General features: G+C 43.7%; 1 protein-coding gene across 1 annotated transcript in view; it reads left to right on the top strand.

Moving 5' to 3' along the window:
• The first annotated feature begins 772 nt into the window (after positions 1 to 772).
• Positions 773 to 25,920, top strand: part of Pitrm1 (pitrilysin metallopeptidase 1) — a 32,865-nt gene continuing 7,717 nt past the window's right edge. The window contains exons 1-20 of the mRNA XM_028769892.1: positions 773 to 845; positions 2,265 to 2,367; positions 5,266 to 5,372; positions 5,846 to 5,997; positions 7,461 to 7,575; positions 7,659 to 7,755; positions 8,681 to 8,841; positions 9,919 to 10,045; positions 10,300 to 10,388; positions 12,060 to 12,188; positions 12,765 to 12,878; positions 13,395 to 13,491; positions 14,817 to 14,951; positions 16,429 to 16,567; positions 17,974 to 18,090; positions 20,537 to 20,669; positions 21,903 to 22,023; positions 22,137 to 22,213; positions 22,442 to 22,607; positions 23,846 to 23,946. Coding sequence (XP_028625725.1) covers positions 790 to 845; positions 2,265 to 2,367; positions 5,266 to 5,372; positions 5,846 to 5,997; positions 7,461 to 7,575; positions 7,659 to 7,755; positions 8,681 to 8,841; positions 9,919 to 10,045; positions 10,300 to 10,388; positions 12,060 to 12,188; positions 12,765 to 12,878; positions 13,395 to 13,491; positions 14,817 to 14,951; positions 16,429 to 16,567; positions 17,974 to 18,090; positions 20,537 to 20,669; positions 21,903 to 22,023; positions 22,137 to 22,213; positions 22,442 to 22,607; positions 23,846 to 23,946 — 2,336 coding nt within the window. The 5' untranslated portion in view covers positions 773 to 789. The remainder of the gene's footprint in view (positions 846 to 2,264; positions 2,368 to 5,265; positions 5,373 to 5,845; positions 5,998 to 7,460; positions 7,576 to 7,658; positions 7,756 to 8,680; positions 8,842 to 9,918; positions 10,046 to 10,299; positions 10,389 to 12,059; positions 12,189 to 12,764; positions 12,879 to 13,394; positions 13,492 to 14,816; positions 14,952 to 16,428; positions 16,568 to 17,973; positions 18,091 to 20,536; positions 20,670 to 21,902; positions 22,024 to 22,136; positions 22,214 to 22,441; positions 22,608 to 23,845; positions 23,947 to 25,920) is intronic.

Below are 25,920 nucleotides of genomic sequence, written 5' to 3'. Positions count from 1 at the left end.
TTTCACCTATCGCTCTGGTACTACAGATGGATGAAGCAGGTTCACAATTTTATTTGAGTTGGCCAAAGAGGATTCAGGGCTCACACCACTTTACTTCAGACAGTTCTGCACCATGCTCCGTCCACTCATCTGCTAAGGCTCAGTGCTTGGCCAGTGACTGCTCACCGGCATATGCCCCATCCCGTATCTGCGCACCAACCTGTTCCCAAACCTGTAAGAGCTAGGTCCTTCACTCACGATAACCCACTACTCACCGGAGCCTGACTTGCTCCTTACCTGCCTCGGACCGGTCCCTCATTAGCAAAATTCTACGCATCCCTTGCACAACTCCCTGCGCCTCCCAATACCTCCGCTCCCCTGCCTCACCTCCTCCAAGTACCCATCCCCAGCAATGCTCCGCCCCTTATTTGCTTAGCCGTGTTCTTACCCACATCACCCTGACCCTAATAGTCCTTCATCAGCAAATACCCCATTTCTTACTGCACCAGACTGGTCCCTTCCAGCAAAGTCCCCTATCACTTGGCATCCCACGCCCTCCCTCCCCGCTGCCCTACTCTCCGTTTTCTACTCGCCCTCCCGCCCGTCCTCCAGGCCAGCATTTCACTCCTTACCCGCCCACCACCCTCCCTGCACCTTGCTCCTCCTCACCGCGGAAGACCCTCCCTCTAGCCTATTAGAGACGTCGTCTCCGTTCCATTTGTCCAATGAGAGTCTCGAGACCGTTCCCCGCCCCGCGCCGTGCGTCAGGTTAAAGGCTGTCCCACACCAGCCCCACGCTGATCACATGCCATGTGGCGCTTCAGCGGTCGCCGGGGACTGTGCGCTGTACAGCGACTGAGCTGCGGGTGAGACACTCACGGTTGCAACAGCGAACGGGCAGGGGCGGGACCGGTATAAGAAACTTGGGAGTTTCTGCCATCTCTGGGCATGGGCGACAGCCTCTCTGGGGCTCCTGTATCCCCAAACTTCTTGCTGGTGCCACCAGTACTTCCAAACCCGCTTCTGGGGTCCCCAAACCAAGTATTCCTATGTCCTACTTCTATCAGAGGACCCATGCAGGGACTGTAAATCGGTCCTTCTCTCTGTGGCATGGTACAGCACACTTTCCCCAAGAAGCTGCTATCCCAACTACCAGAGTTGGGGTGACACTGGTACTCCAAAGGGGAGACAGGTCCAGGGCACTGTCCTGACCCACTTTCTCTTCTGGGACCTTTGGTGATCCCAGAGAGAGTGGGTGGTCCTGAGTATGGGTTACCAATGCTGTTTGAAGTAAAGATAGGCTTTGATGCGGATTTTAACTGTGTAATAAAAGAGGAAATTTATGGCTCATTAATAGATTTGAGCCGACTCATTTTTGTTACAAGGCATCCTTTAGGGCTCCATGACAAGCTACTGTTTTGATAAAATTATGCCTCCTGGAGTCATACTTTGCTTGGGGATTCGATTTATAGAGGAAAAAAAAGGGGGATTGCTTTTAAGAGTGTTTGGCTTTCATGCTAATCCAAATCCTTATTTCAGAGTGTAGCCAAGGCCCTGCCAATCTAGATGAAGAAACATGGGGGTACAGGTTTCCGTGAGAGTGTGGGGTTTAAGAAGTGTTTGAATAGCAGCAGTTTTATTTGTGTATGTAGCTACCAGAATGTAAAGTGAGTGAACCATCCTAACTTTTTGTCCTTCAGTTTTACCATGCATATCCTCTCCTGGTGATCAACAATTCAACATCGATATCTAGAATTTTCTGTCTGTGAGGAAAACCAGTTGATTTTAGCATATCTCCCTGATGCTGCCAATGACCGAATCGCTGGGTTTCTTTTTTTTTTCTTCTGCCCTTACAAATTTTAAAAGGGATGTTTCTGAGATCTTAGTGTAGAAAATGTCATAAAGCATACAGTTTGAGAAAGTAATTATTTTAAATGAGTCCATTAATACTAGGCCAGATTGTTCTGACAAGATTGTAACTCTTTATCTGTTTGGGGTAGTCATTTCCCCTAGACTTAAAATTATCTATTTGCTTTTTTTTTCTTTTTGATATCTGTGTACAGTCCTACAGAAAGTTTCCTTGCTGACTTGATACCCTGGTCAAGGTTAAAAGCTTAATTGGAAACGAGTCTTCTGAACTGTCCAAGATTATGGAAGATTCTGGATACAAGTTGCTTTTACTCCGTGTCTTTATCTTATGGGGTTATTTACGTATATCGAAAAAACATTCGACCAAACAACTTTCCAGGAGACTCACTAACGTTGAACACTTTCTTTAAACCCAGGCGGGTACACCACAGAGTATGGAGGGAGAAGAGTGACGAAGCCTGTGAACGAGCTCTACAGTATAAAGTGGGGGAGAAAATCCACGGGTTCACCGTAAACCAGGTACCCACCCGTCTGTCCTGCCATATTCTTTATGAATCAGGGCTGATAAGACATCTAATTTCTGACAGATGAGATCTGTCAGAGTCGAGACGGCAGCTTTTGGCCTTGTATTCCCAGGACCTGGTAAGCCTCCTGCACATAGAGGGTGCTCCAGACAGCCTACGATGAATTGATACCCAAGCCTTAATTGTACCCTTCAAAGCTTCAGTCATTTCAGATATTAGAAAATGACATCCCTGCTCCAGTAGGGCCTCTGTAGGCAAATACACTGATGTGTCTGCAGTTGAGCTTGGTCTTTCATGGCAGTCAGTACAGATGCTATTTGCCGTTTCCTAGGTCTGCCCATTCACATTCTGTCATCGCGTGTACTTGCCTTAGATATACATAGAACCTTTTTTTTGTTTTTTTTTTTAACCTATTTTATCTTGGAATTGTAAAAATCAGTGGCCAGTATTTACTTGATTTACATTAAAAATGGATTTTGTTGGCTCTTTTGCTCGTCATTGTTTTTTACTTTTAGATTAAAACTTTTACATTATTTTTTATTTAATGTAATTATTGAAAAAACTGGTATGTGTCTGTGAGTTCAGACATTTTTAAATATTTAGCAAGTTCATGGCCAGTCAGGGATACCCTGTCTTCAACACAGACACAGACACACACACACACACACACACACACACACGAAAGAAAAGTCAACACTTCGAATTATTGGTCACAGACTTTGTACTGTGCTTGATGGCTTAACAAATACAAGAGGAAGGCAGGGCCTTTAAGCTAGAAGTCCTTGTGGAGCTGTAGCAGATAGCAGAGTTTGATAAGCTTGTAGCAAGAAGCAAGGTCAGTGACAGGAGCATCGGTTCCGGAGAGATGAGTCATGAAAGTGGGTGAGAGCGTCATGCACTCTCTGAAAGGCTCTACAGGGGAATTTAAGTTTGTAGTATAAGTCGCTGGTATTGAAGACCTTGTTCAGAATGGTACACTCTTTTTCTGATGTTTCAAACTAAAGAGAAACTTGAAAGAAGTGATGAATCGTGTTTGCCCAGAAAGCCATTGTTAGGCAGGTGTCACATTATCTCCTGGTTTTAAGGACATTGATCATCTAAGTAAATCCAGAAACATTGAACCGTCGATAATTATATAAGTATCAACAGCCCCCCTTTATTCAGTCATTTGTGTATCTGGAGCCCTAAGACTCAGGAGACTTGATTCTAATGGTACCTCTGCCAGGAACTTCCTGTGGAGATGTGGACGGGTTATGGTCATGGTCTCCGAGACACGAGAATGATAATGGTCTAGTTATCATATTGTGGATCGTCTGTGATTGAAGGAGAGAGGACCAGCTGACATGAATGTGTGGCAGGACATTTTGTGTGTGTGTGTCTGTGTCTGTGTGTTCGTCCATCCGTCCATCCATCTGTCCATGTGTGTCCCTGTAGGGTAGGTCCCAGAGGTCTTCCTTAGGTGTAATCCTCAATCACACTACTTTGGTATTTTGTGGTTGGTATTTTGTGGTTGGTTTTTGGTTTTTTTTTTTGAGGCAGGTTTTCGTGTAGTCCTGGGTGGACTCAAATGCACACTGTAACCAAGTTGAACGGCAACCTTCGACTTCTCCTATCTTCCCACCTCCATCTCTGTGATTACATGTGTGTGCTACCACATTCTGTTTCTTATGGTGCTGAGATTGGAACTCAGGGCTTCATGTGCTGTACTGCAGATGCTCTGCCAGCTGAGCTGCATCTGCAGCCTTGAGACAGGATCTCTCACTAAACCTGGATTCACTGATTCTGTTAGGTTGACTGCTGGCCAGTGAACTGCACAACTCTGCCTGTCTCTGCCTTCTTGGTGCTGGGATTATAAATACACCCTATTGTATCTGGATTTCTGTTGGTCTTGGGGATAGAACTTAGGTTCTCTTATGTGCACTGCAAACATTTCACTGACTTATCTATCTCCCTAGCCCCCAGGAGCCTTTAGTTTATATTAAGGACTCTGGAGACTTACTCAAGTATGAGGCCATTTCTCCGTCTGTCTCTTCCATTGTTCCCTCCCTGGAGAGTAGGGATCATTTATTTTTATTTCAGGCATTTATACCATAGTTCAGCAGAAAGACCATAGACACCAGGTAGATCTTGGCTCAATGGTCATTAACTCTGAGCCTCAGCTTTTCTCTTCCCTAAATAAGGGGGTGATTATTCTTGCAGTTTGTATGTGACATGCTTGGAAATCGATTGGTAAGGAATAAGTAATTAGACAGGGTGTGGCAGTGCACACTTTTAATCCTGGAACTTGGGAGGCAGAGGCAGGTGATCTCTTGTGAGTTTGACGCCAGCCTGGTTTACAAAGCAAGTTACAGTACAGCCAGGGCTATTATACAAACAAACAAACAAAAAACCACCCTGTCTCAAACAAAAAAGGTAACTAAGACCCAAAAAAGCACATACTCTCATTAGTCTTTAATTGGGTCTTAATTTCCTTGTCTGTGAGATCAGGAATTTGGATTAGATGGTCTGTCCCTGCCAGGTTTCCTGGCATCTTAATTTAACACCAAACAGCCAGTTCTTTGCCAGAAAAACCAACTTGGTAATATAGTTGAAAAGGGACCTAAGTTGGATCCTCAGAACCCATGTTAGAATAAAGCAATACAAAGAAAAACAAACACACAAACAAACTAACCAAGGACAGTATCAGTACTTTCAATCCCCTATCAGAAGGGGTAGGGACAGGAATTAGTGGATTCCCGATGCACACTGGTCGGTCAGCCTAGCTTACTCAGCAAGTTCCAGAGCAGTGAACATGCACACACACAACACACACACAAGAAAAGAAGCTGGTCTTCCTGGTGTGTTGAATGAGCCATGCTGCATAGGTCTGCTCACAGTCTCCTTCTCCCCTCAGGTCACTCCTGTTCCCGAACTGTTCCTGACGGCAGTGAAGCTCAGCCATGACAACACAGGAGCCAGATACCTGCACCTGGCGAGGGAAGACAAGAATAACTTATTCAGGTGTGTGCTCCTTTTAGGAGCATGTTCTTCAGTGTCTCCATCTAACATACCTACCATGCATTCCTAAAATGAGAGGGAAAAAACATGCCCTGCCGGGCATGGCAGCTCGCCCATAAACTTAGTACTAGGGAGGTGGGAGCAGGAGGATTGCCATGAGTTCCAGGCGGTGCTAGGCTACATAGTGAATTCCAGGCCAGAGTAGGCTATAGTGTGAGAATATTTGCACTTCTCCCTCTCTTCCCAAAGAGGAAGATTATATAAATTTATCTGAAGATTCTATCATGTAAATACATTGAAATTTTGTTGTATGACTTGATTTTTCATACACGATAGTCAGAATACGTTTTATCAAAAGATTGTGATGTGAGAATGATTGTTTTTAATGATTCAGGGTGGCCACGGGTTCAGGAATTGTGTCACAGGATATTAGGCTAACCCCTTGTCATCTGTTCATTTTCTTTCCTGTCCCTCAGTGTACAGTTCCGCACAACCCCAATGGACAGCACTGGAGTCCCCCATGTCCTTGAGCATACTGTCCTGTGTGGCTCCCAGAAGTACCCATGCAGAGATCCGTTCTTCAAAATGCTCAACAGGTCCCTGTCCACATTTATGAATGCCTTCACAGGTAAGAAGGACATCCTGAATCAAAACCATGTTTGGGAGGCTGGAGAGATGGCTCAGTGGTTAAGAACACTGACTGTTCTTCTAGTGGTCCTGAGTTCAATTCCTAGCAACCACATGGTAGTTCACGACCATCTGTAATGGGATCTGATGCCCTCTTCTGGTGTGTTTGAACAGTGTACTTTCATATATAAAATAAATAATCTTAAAAAAAAATGTTTGGTCTATCAGGCACCAGTAGACACAATAAAAAAATTATTTTCCAGGAACAAGAGTGGACTTAATGTAGTAGAGTAATTTTTTTTTAAACTTTATTTATTTTGCATCCCAACTGCAATTTCCCCTCCCTTCTTTCCTCCCAGTCCTTTCCCTCTAACTCCCCCAACCCCCACCAACTCCTCCTCTGTCTCCCTTCAGAACAAGGCTGGCCTCGATGGATATCAATCAGCCATGGCATATCATATTAAGTTGCTGTAAGACTTGGGAGCTCCTCTTCTAGTAAGGCTAGAAGAGGCAACCTGGTTACAGGAGAGGGTCCCAAAAGCAGGCAACAGAATCAGAGACAGCGCCTGCTCCCACTGTTTGGAGTCCCAGGATAAGATCAAAGCTACACAAGTGTATCGTATGTCTTTAGGGCCTAGGTCAGTTATCAGTCCTCGCTCTAGGTGAAAGATGTTAGAAGCTGAATTATTTTTGGAAAGATTATTGATTAGATTATTACAATGGACATACTAGGAGCTGGATGGCTCCGTTGCTAAAGTACTTGCCCCACAAGCATGAGGACTCAGGTTTGGAACTCGAGCACCCACGTGAAAGCCAGGTATACTGGTGTGTACTTATGATCCTACTGCAGGAGAGGTGGAGGCAGAAGGATCTTTTGACTTTTTCTAGCTAGTCTAGCTGAATTGGTGAGCTCCAGGTTCAGCATCACAACCTGCGTCAAAATATAACGTGGAGAGTATTGGCAAAAGTATCAGCGTCAACCTGTGGCCTCCACATTCACACAAGCTCCTATGGACATGCAAGACATGTACACATTTATACATGTGCGCACACAGTTAACATGTAGGTAAATGACGTCCAGAGTCTTAGGACAACAGTATGGGAGTGTTTCCAATAAAGTTCAAGACAACTTTAGGCTGTACAGTGTTGTGATTAATATATTGCATAAATTAAATCAGTCACTCAGTCTTACCAATTAAACAAATCAAGCAGCTGATCAAATCAAAGCATAGGGAAGGTGACTGAAGAGTTGGTGCTGATGCCTGTTCAGAGAAGACTTTGGGATTTGGGAAAGCCTGAGGCTCAGGGTGATGAGCAGAGTGGAAATAACACATTCGGGGCTTCTGCTTTCTGCTTTCATGGGAGGGAAATACTTACTGAAGGAAGTCAACCAGAGAGACTTCGAAGTAATGAATTTCCACGGGTGTCTCATATTTCAAACTCTCACACTTCATTTCTCCCCAGCCAGTGATTACACGATGTATCCATTTTCCACACAAAATCCCAAAGATTTTCAGAACCTCCTCTCCGTGTATTTGGATGCAACTTTCTTCCCGTGCTTGAGGGAACTGGACTTCTGGTACGTAATGATTAGTTATAGGATTCATGCTTCGGTCATCTGCCCAGCATCATGATTTATTTACCCAGTTATCATTTATTTAGGCAGGAAGGATGGCGCCTAGAGCATGAGAATCCCAGCGACCCTCAGACGCCCTTGATCTTTAAGGGGGTCGTCTTCAACGAGATGAAAGGGGCGTTTGTAAGTGTTGGTCCTCATTTCTGCTGCATTAAGATTATCTTTTAAAGAACTCTTGTGTATTTGTATGTAGCATGTTGGTGCGTAAGTATGGGCTCTAACATGCCACAAGCATGGGGAAGTCAGATGACAACCTGAGGTGTTGGTGCTTGCCTTCCCCTTTGTTTGAGGTGGGCTTTCCTGTTTTTCACACAAGGCAGTCTGGCCCATGAACCTCTGGAGCATGTCCTTTTCTCTACCTCCCATCTTGCTATGAGAGTGCTGAGCTTACAGTGAGTTGCTAACACGTCCAGCTTTATGTGTGTCCTGGGGTTAGAACTCAGATCGTTATGCTTATGCTTTACCCACTGAGCCATCCGTTCAGCCCAACTTTATGATGTATATGTGCTTACCGTATAAGAGACCTGTTGTTATTTAGCATCCTCACCTCTCTCCTTAAACTATCTGGAGTCAGTACTGTGAGCAGAACCCTTCCGTGGTAGAAGGGCCTGGTTTCATTATATACGATCTGGAGTGTGAAGGCCTGCCCTGGCCTGTCCTGCTCTTCCAGAAGTACATGGGGTGGTTTGTATACTCCAAGGCACTCTGACTCCTGTGGCCTCTTTGAATAGCAAACTTGTTACCCTCTATGCTCCGTTTGGTATCATTTTGTTGGTGAGACTCCATGATAGTGAGCAACATCCTTTTGTCTGTATAGTTAGTGGACCAAGGAATCTATACTCATCTATCCTTATGTCACCATTACTTTTCTCTCGGACTGAGCTGGGCAGTTGATGAAAGACAACTGTGCAGTCAAGAGAGCCAGTCCTCAGGTCCCAGCCACAAATTATGAGTAACCTGAATGCGAAGTCAAGCTGTACCTGTGCAGCTGTTGGGTGGCGTTTGATTGACAAGTATTTTCATTGACTTATTTCTTTTCAATTTCAAGACAGACAACGAGAGGATATTCTCCCAGCACCTCCAGAACAAGCTTCTTCCTGACCACACATACTCTGTGGTTTCTGGAGGGGACCCACTGTGCATCCCAGAACTCACGTGGGAGCAGCTGAAACAGTTCCATGCTACTCACTATCACCCGAGCAATGCCAGGTAGTGTCGGGTGCAGAGGTTTGGTGGTAGATCAATAGTTGACCTGCTTGCATTCTTACATTAAGTGATACGGCTTCGCCTGTAGTGAAAAACATTTTCTGAACAGATCCATAGCTCTGGGTAAGATTGGAGTGTTCCAGTTTACCCACAGATCCTACAGGGGGAAACATTGTAAACACTGACAGCCATAACTCTGAGTTGCCAGTGTTTAGTAGTTACAAATAACCCTTAGAGTCCCCTTCCCTGGAGTCCCAGGTCCCCATCCTGGTCTGTGTCAAGGCCGTTCTATGTATAGATTATGAATGATAGTGTCCACTCTGGGGCTAATGTTCACCATACTCATGAAGCCTCTGTTGTCTTTGGCAGAATTGAACTTTATTTTTTGTTGTTGTTGGTTTTTTGGTGTGTGTGTGTGTGTGTACGTGCGTGCGCGCTCACGCGCGCATACACACATGTTTTGGTTGGTTTTGTGTTGTTTTATTTTTTGAGACAGGGTCTCACTATGTAGCTCTGGCTAGTCTCAAGTTCACTATATAGATCAGATGGCCTCAAACTCAGAGATGTCTGCCTGCTTCTGACTTCTCTAAGTACTGAGATTAAAAGCATGTACCACCATACCAGGATAATAGTTGATCATTAAATGGTAGCTCTGATCGGAAAGAAAGATCGCCTCTGGTATGTGTAGTCCTTTTTCCGGATGGTTACGTAAGCATAGTGTATTAATCTAATCTAGTAGTTGTAGCCGAAATTGAGTTTTTGAAGTTCCTTATTTGGGGCTGTCAATCTTAGTTACATTCTTGTATACATTGCCTCTCATAGGAGCTCATTTGGCTTCTGCAGTGCCTCTATAGCAGGTTCAAAATAAAGCTAAATAATTGTTGTTGCATTTAGCCAAATCCTCCTGTTTTCTGTATGTAATTAGACCGCCTTAAAACAAAAAAGTAGTCCTCTACGCAGTTCATGTTCATGGGAAGATTAGCTGGCGAATCCTGGTACCCTCCGTGCCATGCAAAAGCCTTTGATGTTGATTGGTGCCTATCTCAAGCGAATAAGTGCTGTGTTCTCTGGGCTTCGTAGGTTCTTCACTTACGGCAATTTCCAGCTGGAAGGGCACCTGAAACAAATTCACGAGGAAGCCCTGAGTAAATTTCAGAAGATGGAACAGAGTACAGCGGTGCCTGCCCAGCAGCACTGGGACAAGCCTGTGAGTAGCCTCTCCAGCTTTTGTCAGTGTTTCAGTCATGCCTGTTAAATGTACTGAAGTGCAGACTTGGACTGTGTAGTACAATGATGTTTTGAGATGTTGTCCTGGGCTGCACAGTAAGCTTTTCAAGACTGAGAGAATGGTTATTGGTTAAACCTGACTTGCTGCTAAGGGTTGGCCACATCCAGATAATCTGTGGTTGTTTAAGACCCTTTGTGCTCTGTGCCTGCCTGAAGATTCACATCATTTTGCAGAGGGAATTCCATATAACATGTGGCCCAGATTCACTAGCTACGAACACTGCCAAGCAAACAACTGTCAGCGTTAGCTTCCTCTTACCAGAGTAAGTATGTATTTTAAAATTTATGCTAGTAGACAGTAAGAAAATATACTGATTAGAAGGGTTAATAGACAGCTAATGTAATAGACAGCTGGGAGAGTTCAAGAATCAACCAAGTTTTAAGAATAAAGGACAAATGTCAAGATTTTAATAACATCAGAAGTGGGGTTGGCAAAATCAATTTTGCAGGCCAGTCAAAGAAAAGTATTTTTCTTATTGTATATACATGCACACACACACACATACATACACATTCTCTCACACACACATATACACACATACACACAAACACACGACACACACATACAAACACACACTTATATACACACATCCGCACACACACACACACACACACACACACACACACATATTCACAGATGGTCTCTACAGTTCAGTCTGGCTTGGAATTGGCTATGTAGCCAAGGATAACACTAAACTTCTCCCTGGCTCTACCTCTCAAATGCTGTGATAATAAGTGTGGCACTACTCCTGGTTTTTAATGCAGTGCTGGGAAATGAACCCAAGCTTTCAAGCATGCCAAGGCTTGTACCCTACCAACTGACCCACATTCCCTTTCCTACTTAGTATATTTAACTGTTAATTAATTAATTAGTAGTAGATGCTTCCAGAAAAGACTCTGCTTTTAATTGTTTAGTTTTTGCAGGGAGAGGTGGGTGGAGGAGGGTGACCAGTCCATATCAGGAATAAGTATCCTGCGAATGTTGTCCTGAGGAGAATATGCCACAAACAAAATTCACGCCCTGAAGAGCACATAAGAAAAGAAAGACAGGGCTCTTCTCCCCTGCCTGAGCTCTGGCTTGCCACTCATAACTCCACCTTCCCCTATGGTGCTGATATTGTCCTGTTGCTGACCCTACCATGTGTCAAGACATGGTAGACTATCTGATGCCATAAGATGCATAACTAAATTAATTCTCTGATTCTGAGCCCCCTCCTTCATCCCATATAATTATTAAAATAAAAGTTTAAGAATTTCTAGTAGAAATTAGGTTTGATTCGAGATTCAAGTGTTAATTTAAGAGTAGTTGTGACTGACTTTATGAGCTCTTGGGGCTGTCGAGATTACCCTGTCAGTAAAGTTTGTACAGTCTAAGCATGAGAACTGAATTCAGTCCCAGAGCTTGAAAGCTGGGCATGGTGAGACAAACTTCTAACCTCAATGCTTGGGGCACGAGGGTGAGGATAGGCAGATCTCTGGGGCTCACTTTCCACGAAGCCAAGCAGAATCCGAAACTTCTAGTAAAAATAGAGAGCCTATCTGAAAAAGAGGATGGCATCCAAGGAGCGATGCATGGGGGTTGACTTCTGGTGTGTGTGTGTGTGTGTGTGTGTGTGTACATGCACAACTACAAACACATATGTGCATACACAGATACATCTTTATTGAAGAAAATATGCCACTACTACCAGGGATGGATCTGAGGGAGATGGGAGGTGAGGAAGGGAGGTGAGGGAGAGACTAGGAGGGATGGAGGGAAGGGAAACTGCAATCAGGATGTAAAGTATGAGAGAAGAATTAAAAAATGAAAAAAAGAAAAAATATATGTGTGTGTGTATGTATGTATGTATGTATGTATGGCCACCAGGAGGTTTTTTTAATGTTCCCTTCTTACCAACTGACCGTCATCACTTATATTGCCCCCATCAATGAAGTATCACTGACACCTTTGAAGCCTTCACTTTGAACCTTCTGTCTTCCCTCCTGATTGCTGGACCCAACTCCCCCTTCTACAAAGCTTTGATTGAATCTGGACTCGGCACAGACTTTTCTCCTGATGTTGGGTAGGTTCTGTTCTTTTGGTTGGATTTGACTGACTTGATTGGTTTGACTAATTGATTCGAGTAGGATTCGATGTAGGTGACTGGTTGGTGAATTGACTGGTTTGATTTAAATTGATGTGATTGATTTAGTTAATTTGATTAATTGACTATTTGCCCAGGTTGGCCTTGGCATTTTCAGTCCTTCTGCCTCAGCCTCTGGGGTAACTGAGATTATAGGCCTGTGTTCCAAGGCCTGGATTTATTGGTCTTTTACATCAATACCACTTACTTTGTGTTCTAATTCATATCATTAAGTATTCCTTAAAATATTAAGGTGTTGTAAAACAGCAAGCAGTTCAATGTTTCTAGAATTATTTTATCGTAAGGTAAAAGATTAAGTAGTACTGACTTTTAGAATTCTTTAAAAGGGTATGATTGTACATCTGACAGGTACATGTGGGAATCAATATTCTCAGCATTGCTTTAATGCATTCTCTAGTGAGACATGATGTAAAAGTCTTCAGTCCTGATGACAGTAAAGTACATCCTGAATGACAGTGCTTGGCTTCTGATGGTCTGCCTGTTTCTGCTTTCTAGATATAACGGCTATACACGGGAGGCTTACTTCAGCGTCGGGCTCCAAGGAATCGCAGAAAAAGATGTCAAGATGGTCAGAGAGCTCGTAGACAGGACAATTGAAGAAGTTATAGAGTACGTGTGTGTGTGTGTGTGTGTGTGTGTGTGTGTGTGTGTGTGAGTGTGTGTTAGGATGACCTGCTTCCATCCTTCATAAGCACTCTGTGGGAAGGAGATGGAGCCATCTCCACCACTAGCATTCTATGTCATGTGACAATGTGACATGTGTTGGTTCAGTTTAGTTCTTTATGTACTTGAGCTTTATTCTGGATTTCTTTCTAGCACACAGAATAATGGGGTGGTGTGACATTTCCGTGCATTTATATGATTTCCTTATTTTTCTTCCTCATTGTAACGCCCTGCCCCACCCACCCCTTGCTGGTCTCCTCCCTTCTCCACACATATGTATGTGTGTGTGTGTTTGTGTGTGTATGTTTGTGTGTGCACGTGTGTGTGTGTGTGTATATATATGTATATATATATATAAAATGTCACTTGTTTAATCGTCTCATTATTGCCCCTGCTCCCGTGTGCCTCTGAGACCTCTGTTCACAGCATCTCTTTTGTTAATTTGTGTGTCTCTTTTTTTAGGAAAGGATTTGAAGATGATCGGATAGAAGCTCTGCTTCATAAAATCGAAATCCAAATGAAGCATCAGTCAGCCAGCTTCGGCCTGGCCCTGATGTCAGTACGTGATCTTGTCTTCACCACTGCTTTCCCTTCTGTTTGATTTTGGTTTTATAACTAGTGGTTCTTTATGGGTGTTGTTTGTTTTTTATTGGTGTTGTGTATTTTTCCTTCTGTCTTTTTATTTTCTTCTTTTCTTTCTCTTTTTAATTTTATTTTAGACCGGGTCCTGCCACATAGCTGTGGTTGGCTCCAAGCTTAGTTCTTCCTTAGCCTCCTGGATGCCTGGGTTACAGTCATGCTCCAGGATGCTTGCCAGAACTGTGGTTCTTGACAGCATTGAACATATTGGTTAATACCGATAATCGATTTTCATCTGAGTCTTGAAACTTCTACTATCCTGATTCAAATACAAATATACTTCTGATTTAGTTTCATTTTTTCTTTCGTTTTAAAGATTTTTTAAAAAAATGTATGTGTATGAATGAATGCCTATGAGAATTTATGCTCACTGTGTGCATTCAGGAGCCCCTGGGATCCAGAAGAAAGTACTGGGTCCCCTGAGAACTGAACATAGGTCCCCTTGTTCAAGAGTGGTAGCTCTCCTTACCGCTAAGCTATCTTGCTAGCCCTTTTTTGTTAGCTTTTGATTGGCTTGCTTAGTTGGCTGACAGTATGTTTTCTTTTATTTGCTTGGGTATATATGTAAGTGTGCAGGCATACATGTGAATGAAGGTGTGTGTGTATCTGGGTGTGTATGTGGAGACTAGAGTGTAAGCTGAGATATTACCCCTTAGCTGCTGTCCACTATTTTCTTTTCCTTAAGACCGAATCACTCACTGGCTTCCCACCTCATAGGTGAAGCTGACTAGACAATGAGTCACAGGGACTCATTTGTCTCCGCCTTCCTGGCATGCATCACCGTGCTTGGCTTTTTTTTCTTCTTTATGTGGGTTCTGAATCAAAGGAAGATGGCTGTGTTTGCAGAGCAAGCACTTCATCAACTAAGCGATCTAACCAGCACCTTAATTGGATGTTCGGGAATATTATATTTTTATATAAAATTAGGTTTATTTATTTATACAGCTAACATATTATCTATCATAAACAAAATAGAGTTAGGCCTTTCTCCAAACAAATAATGACTTAAAGTTTGTTATAAACAGTTAGGTGTTGGGGCTGGGCAATAAACACAGGGCCTTGAACATACCAGAAAATTGTTGTACAAACTAAGCTGTCTCAAGACCTTGACCTTGGGGTTTTTAAGTAGACACTGGTATCATGATAGACTGTCGTGCCTTTTATGTTTTGGGGAGGGGAAGAGGCACAGCCTAGTTTTTCAGAGGTGATAACAGTGCATCATGTATTTAAAATTCTTTGTTCCAGTATATAGCTTCTTGCTGGAATCACGATGGGGACCCCGTTGAGCTCCTGCAGATGGGAAGTCAGCTGACTAAATTTAGGAAATGCCTTAAAGAAAATCCAAAATTTTTACAAGAAAAAGTCGAGCAGTATTTTAAGGTAAGAAACTTAGAGAATCTTTTGTCTGTAACTTGGTAGTTAGATTTCAAAATATTGAAAAGTGTGACATTGAAAGTTGTGAAGTCGCCAGCAGTGGTGGCGCATGCCTTTAATCCCAGCACTTTGGAGGCAGAGACAGGTGGATTTCTGAGTTCGAGGGCATCCTGGTCTACAGAGTGAGTTCCAGGACAGCCAGGGCTACACAGAGAAACCCTGTCTCAAACCCCCCACCCCCCACCCAAAAAAAAGAAAGTTGTGAAGTCAAGATTATAATCTATGTAAGTATGTTCATAGATTGTTTTTCTATATGTATGTAAGTCTGTATGTTTGTAATAAGAAATGCAGGTGCTTATACAGCTTAAATCCTATTTTTAAGATTATAGTGATTTAAGATTCAGTACTTAGTTACAGTAAATGGATGTGTAGAGTGAATTATTTGATGCTTATTTTCCCGCTTTCTAACAAGTTGTGCTTAGCTGTCTGCTTTCTGGTATATTTTACCTAATTACTAAGTGTCACAGTGACCTATTTTGAATGCTTTTTTGTAATAATTGCCATTGTTTGGGACAAAGAATATAATAATTTGTCCTATGATTAAAATGTATCCTATATATCCACCCCTCACACACTTTGATTGATTTGGGTCTTGGCATAAACACCCAAGCTAGCTTTGAACTTTCATCCTTCCTGCCTCTGCGGCTCCCTCCTGAGTGTTGGGATTACGGACAAGTACCATCACTTCTAGCTGTTGTGGGTTCTTCCTGGAGTCTCATCCTCTCACCTCTCCCTGTAGAATTACAGTTGAGCATCGTGTGCGAATGCTGAACTGTTGAAGGAAATAACAGAAGCATTCTAAGAACACGTTCTTTATATTTGCTCAGTGTCTGTTTTGTCCACATAACTTACAACCAATGAATTGTTAGTTTCATTCCAGAGGTAGATGTGGTGGCCCGTGCCTGTGTTCTCCGAGCTAGGGAAACAGAAGCAGGAATCAGGAATCAAAGATTATCCCTGTCTCCGTAGTTAAATTTGAGGCCATCCTGGGCTACCTGAGACCCTGTCTTAAAACAAACAAACAAAAAATTGTAGTTCTAGCCTTTCAGGAATTCATAGTGCTAGATAAAAATTAATTTTAACTTTTCTTGTCTTTAATGTAATTCAGGATATTACAAAGCATAGGTTTTTCTTTACAACCAAGATGTACATTTTGGGAAACACAGAGGTTATAATAGGCCTGATTGTAGAACCAGCACCTATGATTCATGTATTGACCAGAGAACAGGTTTGCTTGTGAGGGTTTCATATGGCCTGTGTGGCCTTAGCTGCCAAACAGCCCTCATGAAACTCTCAGCATTGAGAGGTAAGTAAGCAGAACTGTAAGCCCAAGTCACGCTGCTTTTAGATGTTTTCATTTACTCAGATTTAGTGTCTCCCAATCATGTTTTAATATGAGTTGTTGTTGCCATGGTTCCCACAGAACAATCAGCACAAGCTGACTTTATCCATGAAACCAGATGACAGGTATTATGAAAAGCAAACTCAGATGGAGACGGAAAAGCTGGAGCAGAAGGTGAATTCTCTCTCCCAGGCGGACAAGCGGCAGATCTATGAGAAAGGTCGGACGGAATTGGGGTGATGTGATTTACTTGATTCCATGTGTGTTCCTTGGGTGTGACCTCAGGGCGCTGTGGGAGCTAGGCAAGTGCTGCCACTCAGCTCTATGTCCAGCCTTGCACTGTTTATTCTGAGATAAGGTCTCAACACTGGTCTTGAACTTTGCATCTCCCTGCCTCTGGGTCGCTGGGATTACAGACTTGTTAGCTACATCAGTAGTTCTCAATCAGAGGTCACTGTGTGCATCTTCCGCTCCACCACCACCATCCAGAAATACCAGTACTTGACACTAGGGCATTTTTGCTTGTTTTAAAGGCCACATATCTGTCTTAATGCAAGTGCATCCTCCATACAGCCCTAGAGAACTTTTTACTCCTGATAGCTACAGGAAAGGTATTTTTGAACACATACAGACTTCAAATATGTCATGATGGGTTCCAACCATGACATTCAACCGTATTGGAAAATTGACACTCCACTTCATTTACCTAAATCAGCTCATAGATCCAGGCTATGGGCTATCGTAGGAGGGAGGTTAGGGTGACAGGCACGTGAAACAGCTGTCACAGCCCATCCAGAGTCAAGATGAGAGTGCAGAGTGTGCGTGCATGCCCAGTTGCCTGTGCTCGGCAAGTCCTCTCTCTTCACTCTTACAAAGTTCAGAGCCCAGCTCAGAAATGGTGACACCTACATTCAGGGTAGGTCTTCCCACCTTGGTCAACTCAACTACGACAATCCCTCATAGGTATACCAAAGTCATCCTGGTCCAGGTGACACCAGGTTGCGTCAAGTTGAAGGATGTAGATCAGTAGCAAAGACATTAATGACAGTGCTCACATTACAGAAGGTATTTTTTCTGTACACATGCTCTGCAGAGCCACTTTAAAGTAGGTGCAGCCCTGGTGTCTTCAATAGTTGTCTCACTAGGTGGGGTTTTAAATCATGCGATTCAGTATTTGGAAATTCTGTGGGTTAAAGTCCAGGCAGAAAATACCTGGACATAGGAAAAGGTTTATTGAGGTAATCGTCAGTGTCTTTGGTGACTGACTGGCATGAGAGACGAAAGTCCTCACCACAGGGGACCTTTTGAGGAAAGGAAAAGGAAAAATAGCTAAGTGTTTCAGATACCGACTATAAGTGTATGCAAGCAAGGAGCAATTGGGGTGCCAGGGTAACTACAGAATCTCGCAGTGACATCGGTTTGCCTAGGACGTGGCATGGCAGGTCCCTTATCCGCTGTTATGATCAGATCCTCTCAGCCTGTGGCCTCAGTGGCTCAGCTGGATTTGAGTAATGAAGAATAGCACATCAAGACCGTAAAACCCTAAAACCCTAAACCTTACAAGCAGGTTCCTTTGGGTTTTTTCACTTTTTGTTTCTTTGTTTCTTTTCTTTTTTTCCACTTTAGGTTTAGAATTACAGACGCAGCAAAGTAAACATCAAGATGCCTCCTGTCTCCCGGCATTGAAAGTCTCTGACATTGAGCCCACCATGCCTTTCACCAAGTTTGATATCGCCCTTGCAGGTCATCATCAAGCCATTCCCATGGATGCCTGGGTTCTTTGATTGTGTTAAGTAGCAATTTGCAAACAGGCAGAGGCATGTGTTAGATGTTTTCCAGAAAACATCTCAATGAACAACCTGTTTATCTTGCTCTGCTGTTTGTATGCCTTGCAAATTATTGTTTGGTTTGTTTGTGCGTGTCTATATGCATGTATGTGTATGTATGTGCGAAGTGTGTGTGTGTGTGTGTTTCTAGGCCAAAGGCCAATCTTGAGTTTAATTCCTCAGATGCTCTCTACTTGTCCTCCCTGCTACTTGGGGTTTTGCAGTTCAGCCAGGCTGCAGATCTGAGAGAACTACCCGACTCCATCTCCCAGCTCAGGGATTACCAGTGTGTACCTTCACTCCTGGCTGTTTTTTTTTTTTTTTTTTTTAAAGTAGATTGTGAGGATCAAACTCAGGCCCTTGTTTCACCAACTGAGCTTTTACCCAGCCCTTGAGAATTATTTTGACTTTAGTGATGATGGATTTCCGTCTTCTCCAAGAAGCTTTGTGTCTTCCTATGAGTAGATTTGAGGGCATCAGGGGAATTCTTTGCTCCTGGAATTAGGTGAGGATATGAGTTACCCTGTGTTTGAATTTGGAATGGCTTGTGTTGGAATCCTCCAAGCCCTTACCGCTGTCTACCTTTTTAACTTGGCTGTTACCAATGAAGAGGGTCTGGTGGGATAAACACCTAGTGGTTAGATTCTGCGTAATTAGGGAGAAGGACCTGGGATGCTCTTGACCTCTAGTCTCACTCCTTATGAGACCCCAGGGTTGCTTGTGATTGGTGGCATGAGACACAATTATCTCTAGAATAGCATTTTCCTGGGAGTTGATAGCAAGTGAATGAATTTGTGACCAGCCATGGATAGTTTTTATTGATTCAGACCAGGGTTTGGCTTTTATGTGCTCTGTGGAGGATGGGATGAGATTTGATTTGATACGATTTGATCTTGGGACTGAGTCTCCTGTATGCTAGGCAAGCACTTGGTGACAACCCCAGGATAGGTACACAGTTTCTGGTGAGCATCTCTAGCCTGCCTTGCATATTTTAACAGTGATGATCTCACGTGTCATGTCTGATATATTCGTAATAGGTTTGAATACGTATGCAGGTGAGAGAGAAAGCTGAGATATTCTAGAAATTGGGGTTAATGTTTTGATCTTTTGTCTTTTAAGCTACACATTTTTGATTTTTCCATTTTCATATGTGGGTATGGGTATGTGTGCATATATATGTATGTGGTTGTGTGAACATGTGGGGAACATGTGCATATGGAGGTTGATATTGGGAATCATTCTCCACTGACCTGGTACATTATTGATTTTAACCCAGAGTTGACTGCCAGGGCTACTCTTGTTAGACAACCTTTTCTGGGGAATCCCATCTCCAACCTTCACGGCTAAAACTACAGGGGGTTTGCTATGCCCATGTGATGGTTTACATGGATGTCTGTCTGGAGATCCAAGCTCTGGTCCTCAGGCTTGTGAGGCTTGTGAGACTGGAACCTTATCTACCAAGTAAATCACCCAGCCCCCCTTATATTTGATTTAGATGTAAATTTCATTAAGTTCCTATTTCTTTAATAGGGACCATAAATCAGTCATCAACAAATGTTTTACATTCCGCTTTCAGTGTAGGGCACTGTGCTGGGTGGTGATATATAAGATAGAATCCAGAAAACCTACCCCCAGAGATGGGGAGGTACCCTAAGGACATTGATGGCTTGTAGAGGCCAGGGTAGTATACACTGCTCCTGAAGGGTGGGGGGACTCAATGCGGGAGACCAACAGCTTGTAGAGTAGATGCTGCCTTGGAGTCAGGTGTTGTGAGCATGTCTATCCATGTGGATCTAACCGTGTTGGTGAAGGGAAGCGCTCATTAGAGGGCTCAGTTATGAGTAAAACCGATGCTGAGATGCTGCTGAAATCAGCTGTGAGATCAGAAAAACAGGATCCTTCTCCATCTCAGTGCTTCAGCAAGCACGGATGCCCTTACACTGCAAAGGGTTTTGGTTTCCTACAGGAATGAAAGTGCAGTGGGATAACCCTTATCAGCTGTAGGAAACAAACAGTACATTTCTCTGCTCTTCCAAATCTTAAGCCTTCATCCTTGCAAAACAGTAACGTGATTCCTTATATACTAAGAATAATTAGGGGCTGGAGGTGTGGCTCAGTTGGGAGAGAACTTGCCTAGCATTCAGAGTTCTGAGCTCCCTTCCCAGCATCATATAAATAAACCAGGAGTGAGGGCCCCTACCTGTAATCCCAGCAAGAGAAATCAAGAGTCCAATGTGATCCTTCACCAAAACATCTAGTGCGAGAGCAGCCTTGGATATATGAGACCCTGGTTTCAAAAACAACAGCAACAAACCCACTGAAATTTGATTAATTAAACCAAGAGCATTGCTTTTGTGTTCCAGCTGGAGACATCCCCGTGCAGTACTGCCCGCAGCCCACCAACGGCATGGTGTATTTCCGAGCCTTTTCCAGTTTAAACACACTGCCGGAGGACTTGAGGCCCATTGTGCCTCTCTTCTGCAGCGTGCTGACCAAGTGAGTTGTAAAACGCAGTAGATGCACATCTGCTCAATGTGTTTTCGTGATGTCTGTTATATGTGTGCGCGCTTCTGTGTGCATGTGCATGCGTGTGTGTGTGTGTGTGTGTGTACATGTGTCCTTTATGTATTTGTGTTAATGTTCATGCCCTAATGGCAGTCACCTCCCAGGGAGTCACTTTGTTTCTTAAACTTAGTGTTATCATAGTATGTACAAGCTATGTGCTCGCTTATATTTTCTTATTGTAAAAAATGTTACAATATGACTCTACAGAAGGGATAATACTTATGAAGGCATCTGTACAGATGGATCACCAAAGATCCTGAAGAAAGCGGAGTATACTTAGGAAGTAGGAACAGTCCAGCGTAAGGAGTAGCTACAGCTTGAGGATGGCTTGGCAGAGCTTGGTGGACAGCGAATCCCGCTCTCTGCTTCTCTCCTGAGCTAACTCTGCAGTGTCTGCTTTCCTGCACAGGCCAGGTGTGGATAGATTCGGAACCATGCATGGAGTTTTTCTTGACAGTGGCAAACTGAGAGGACGCAGCTGCGGAGTTCCTCTCCTCTTATAGGACAATAAAGGGAAACCAAGGCTGGGACGTGGCCCAGCAGCACTTGCCGCCTCAGCTGAGGACTGGATTGCAGTGGACAATGTCTCTGACCTTGGGAATGTTCTGTCCCCATTCTCAGCCATTTTAGTAACTCCCAGTGTTTGTCCGCTTACACCAGATTTCAGGGCCCCTCGCAGTAGTCCTCTGGGCTCAGATTGATAATGTTCCTTCTAGACGAAGCAGCGCACAGAATTTCTGCATGTATTTCTCAGATCCCTCTTACCCCATTGCCAGATAATTGAGCAAGTGAAGTATGTGTGAATGGATTTATGAGGAAGAATACTTGTGAAAGATGTACAGGCTAAAGGCTGGAAAGTCACATTCGGCTTCTTATCTTTAGTAAGGGACACTAGCTCCTGAAGTGTTTAGCTAGTGTTCTTGAACACTGGACATGAGTTCCAAATGGAGAAATGGATTTGTACCTCCATGAGAGGGCACAGGAGCTGTGTAGAGGGTTTGAAACCCAGCGTGCGTTCAAAACTTCGAAGTGTACATGAGGTACAGAGGGTTGTAGTTATGCATTAGCATATGTAACATGGGAAGGCAAATGGTAGGCACAGACAGTAACTGGGGTGTTACCCAGATCGGCTCCAGTAACTCAGGAATACTTCTTGCTCATCAGGCTGGGTTGTGGCATCCTTAACTACAGAGAGCAAGCCCAACAGATCGAGCTGAAAACAGGAGGCATGACTGTCACGCCCCATGTGCTCCCTGACGACTCACAGCTAGATACCTATGAGCAGGTAGGAAGTCCTTCACGCTCCATTATGATGTAGTCAAAGGCTTATTTTCAGGGTGTCCTCGTCTTTAATGGTACCCTAGTTAATCTTGTCTTGTGTCTTTCTTGGTGATACAGGGTGTGTTATTTTCATCACTCTGCCTGGAGCGGAACCTGCCAGACATGATGCATCTGTGGAGCGAAATATTTAACAAGTAACTTTACCCACACCGTATATTAATAAGTGGGAGTATGACATATCTAACTCTGAAATGCTTTGCCAAGTGATTTACCTCACTTGTCAGATTCTTGTCAGATTTTACATGTAGTTAATTCCTAAGCACATAGAAACATTTGAAAGATACTGAGTTCCTCTGTAGTAACTCCCCTGTGGTATCGGAGTGGAGCTGGGTCATTCTCTAAGACTACCTTCCCTTTTGTAGCCCATGCTTTGAAGAAGAAGAGCACTTCAAAGTGTTGGTGAAGATGACTGCTCAGGAGCTCTCTAACGGGATTCCAGACTCAGGGCATCTCTATGCAGCCCTCAGAGCAAGCAAGACACTGACACCTGCAGGGGACTTGCAGGAGACCTTCGGTGGGATGGATCAGGTGAGTACTAGCAAGGCTTTGTGCTGGTCCAGACAAGCAAGGCTTCCTGGATTTGGTAATGTTCTCCAGTAATATGCGATTTTACCTCAGAAAGCTAACCTTCTAAAAGCTGGGTTTAGCGGTTTACGCTTAGATCTCAGTGCCAAAAAGGCAGAAACAGGTGGATTCCTGAGGATTGCTGGCTGGCCAGCCTAGCCTACTTAGGGAGTGCCAGGCCAGGGAGAGGGAGAGACAGTGTCTCTCTTAAAAAGTGGGTGGTTCCTGAGAAATGACAGCTGAAGATGTCGTCTGCTCTACAGACACACATGCACGCACACACACACACACACACCCTCATACACTGAAACCAGAAGGCTTTCTAACTTAATTCTGATGTCTAATTCCCAGATTGCATGGAGGAAAATGTTTCTTTTCTTCTTTGTACTATGCAGCCCGTCAGCTTCACTCAAGCTGGCAGTTAACTCTCATGTGCACACAAATCCAGGACACAGCCAATGGCCAGTCACGACCTGTATTAGGGATGTTCGCTATTCAGGCCTGTCCAGAGAAGAAACAGACAACTGTAAACTATGAAATTACTACTGACATAAAAAATTACAAGCGCCAAAGTAATTGTTACGCTGTGCAAAAATACTTTTCTATAACTCTGCCAAATTCCAGAGAATCACAAATCATATTCTGGCATTAGTTATTTTCCAGCTAGCCTGATAAAATACCATAACCAAAGTCAATCTAAGGAAGAAGAGATCTATTTTAGCTTGTGGTTCCAAAGGGATAGAGTCTTATCCTGGTGGGCAGAAGAAGAGACCAAATTTTCCTCTATACCCAGGAAGCAGAGAGAGAGAAGAGGAAGTGGGGTGAGACTATAAACCCTCAATGTCCACCCCCAGCAGATTTGTATTATGTTCATGCCCTGATGACAGTCACCGCCCAGGGAGTCACCTTGTTTCTTAAACTTAGTGTTGTCACAGTATATACAAGCCATTGCCTTCTTATGGTCATATTTGCTTATTGTGACATTCCCCTCCAGCAAGGCTCTACGTCCTAGGAGTTCCATAATCTCCCCAAACATCACCCTGACCTTCTGTGGACCAAGTGTTTAACTACATGGGTCTTTGGGGTACTTTTCTCCTCCCAAGCACATCCATTCCCACAGCTATCAGGTAAAGTCTATTTGAACTGTGCAGTGTCTTGAGTGTCAGTGTTGTCTGACTCAGCATCTGCCTCCTTTGGTTCAGGTGAAGGTGATGAAAAGAATTGCAGAAATGACAGACATCAAGCCCATCCTGAGAAAACTGCCCCGGATCAAGAAGTATCTTCTAAACTGTGATAACATGAGGTGTGTGTCCCGCCTATCCCGAAACAGATCTTAGGAGTCACGCCATTTTGTGAAGTATCATCTTTAGGCATTTTTCATTTGAAGATGGAATTACCTGAATAGATCTTCAAGACAGAAAGTGTGTTGGTGTAGGTGTTAGGTTACAGGAGTGACTCTAGACTTAAATTCATGTGCCATGGGAATGAAAAGACTTTAATTTAGTAAAAGTTGTACGACATGAGAAGAAAACACCTAATTAAACTCTAGAACTGCAGGCTGGAGAGATGGCTCAGCAGTTAAGAGCACTGACTGTTCTTCCAAAGGTCTTGAGTTCAATTCCCAGCAACCACATGGTGGCTCATAATCATCTGTAATGAAATCTTATGCCATCTTCTGGTGTGTCTGAAGACAGCGACAGTGTAGCATACTTACATAAAACAAATAAATAAATCTCTTTTAAGAAAGTCTAGAACTGCAAAGTAGATTTAGGGCACAACTTAAAAGTTACTCTTTCCAAAGGTAAATGTTCATAAATAAGGAATCAGTGAGACATACAGAAGGTTATCTTGGTCAATACCAGTGTCTTGGTTGGGGTTTCTGCTGCTCTGAAGAAACACTATGACCAAAAGCAACTTGGGCAGGAAAGGGTTTATTTGGCTGACATATCCAGAGACACAGTTCACTGAGGGAAGCCAAGACAGGCACTCAGATCAGGTGGGAACCTGGAGACAGGAGCTGATGCAAAGGCCACAGGTGGATGCTGCCTACTTGCTTGTTTATTGTGGCTTCCTCAGACTGCTTCCTTGTAGAACCCAGGACCACCAGCCCAGGATGGCACCACCCACAGTGGGTCCTTCTTCATCAGTCACTAATTAAGGAAATGTCCTACAGCTGGACCTTACAAAGCATTTTTCTCAGTTGACGTACCCTGTCAGATGACTCTAGCATGTGTCAAGGTGATAGAAAGCTAGCCAGGACAACCAGTGTCTTGAAATAGTTTGTGCACATTATGTTAGCTTTCTGTCCTCAGGCTTGAGGATACATAAAAATGAATTATCAGTAGTTTACATGCAGTGCGTTGCTACCACTAATACTGACTTAGTATTCACTGATGATCAACAAGACAATATCTAGTCAAAGCTCCTGTTTTGCATAGGTTACTGGTACCTTTCTCCATTCGGTTCTTGAGAATCACTAGCAGATGCCACAGGGCTGCTAGCTGGCAGGAATGGGGTCAGTGCTCCAGCCCTCGGAGTCATGTGAGCCTGACTTGTACTTCCATCCTCTTCATCCCAGGCCAGCTGAATTCAGTGCTTGCCCTTCTTCTCCAGGATTTATTTAGTCCAGCCTTCACTATAATTCCCCAGGCTAGCCTGACCCAGCACTCACTTTCACATTCCAGGCTAACCTTTCCCGGTGTTCATTTTACACCTAGTACTCACCTATACCCCAGGCTTGCTCCCTCCCGTGTTTAACTTCACACCCGAGACTAGCTTAGCCAGCACTCACTATAACACCCAAGACCAGCCTGGACCCAACACCTCCATAGACTGTCTTCTTCCTTCTCCGTAACACTCTTTTTGCAAGTTTCTTACATGCAGTAAATTGGTGATAAACATAAGCAGTGAGTATAGAGCCCATGTACGGTTAGCACTAACTCAGTAGTGACTGCTGTGAATTTAACACCCAAAGCGGGAAACATGCACACTGTCAAAACACTACAGGAGTCTATGCCATGGATGATCTTTGTGATTCTCTCCAGTTTGGAGGAATTTTGTAAAAGAATGTTTTAAAATGTTTCTAGCATGTTAACTTTATATTTTTGTGGTTCTGGAGAGATGGCTCAGCAGTTAAGAGTGTTTACTGCCTCTTACAGAGGACTAGATTCACTTCCCACGCTGAGCAGCTCACAACTGCCTGTAACTCCAGCTCCAAAGAATCCTCTGTCTTTTCCTGGCCTCCATGGGCACCTCCATACATGTCCCTTTACATAGT

This window comes from Grammomys surdaster, unplaced genomic scaffold (assembly GCF_004785775.1).
Source record: "Grammomys surdaster isolate TR1022 unplaced genomic scaffold, NIH_TR_1.0 194, whole genome shotgun sequence".
In the NCBI taxonomy this organism is placed as follows: Eukaryota; Metazoa; Chordata; class Mammalia; order Rodentia; family Muridae; genus Grammomys; species Grammomys surdaster.
This window is presented reverse-complemented; position numbering and strand designations above follow the sequence as displayed.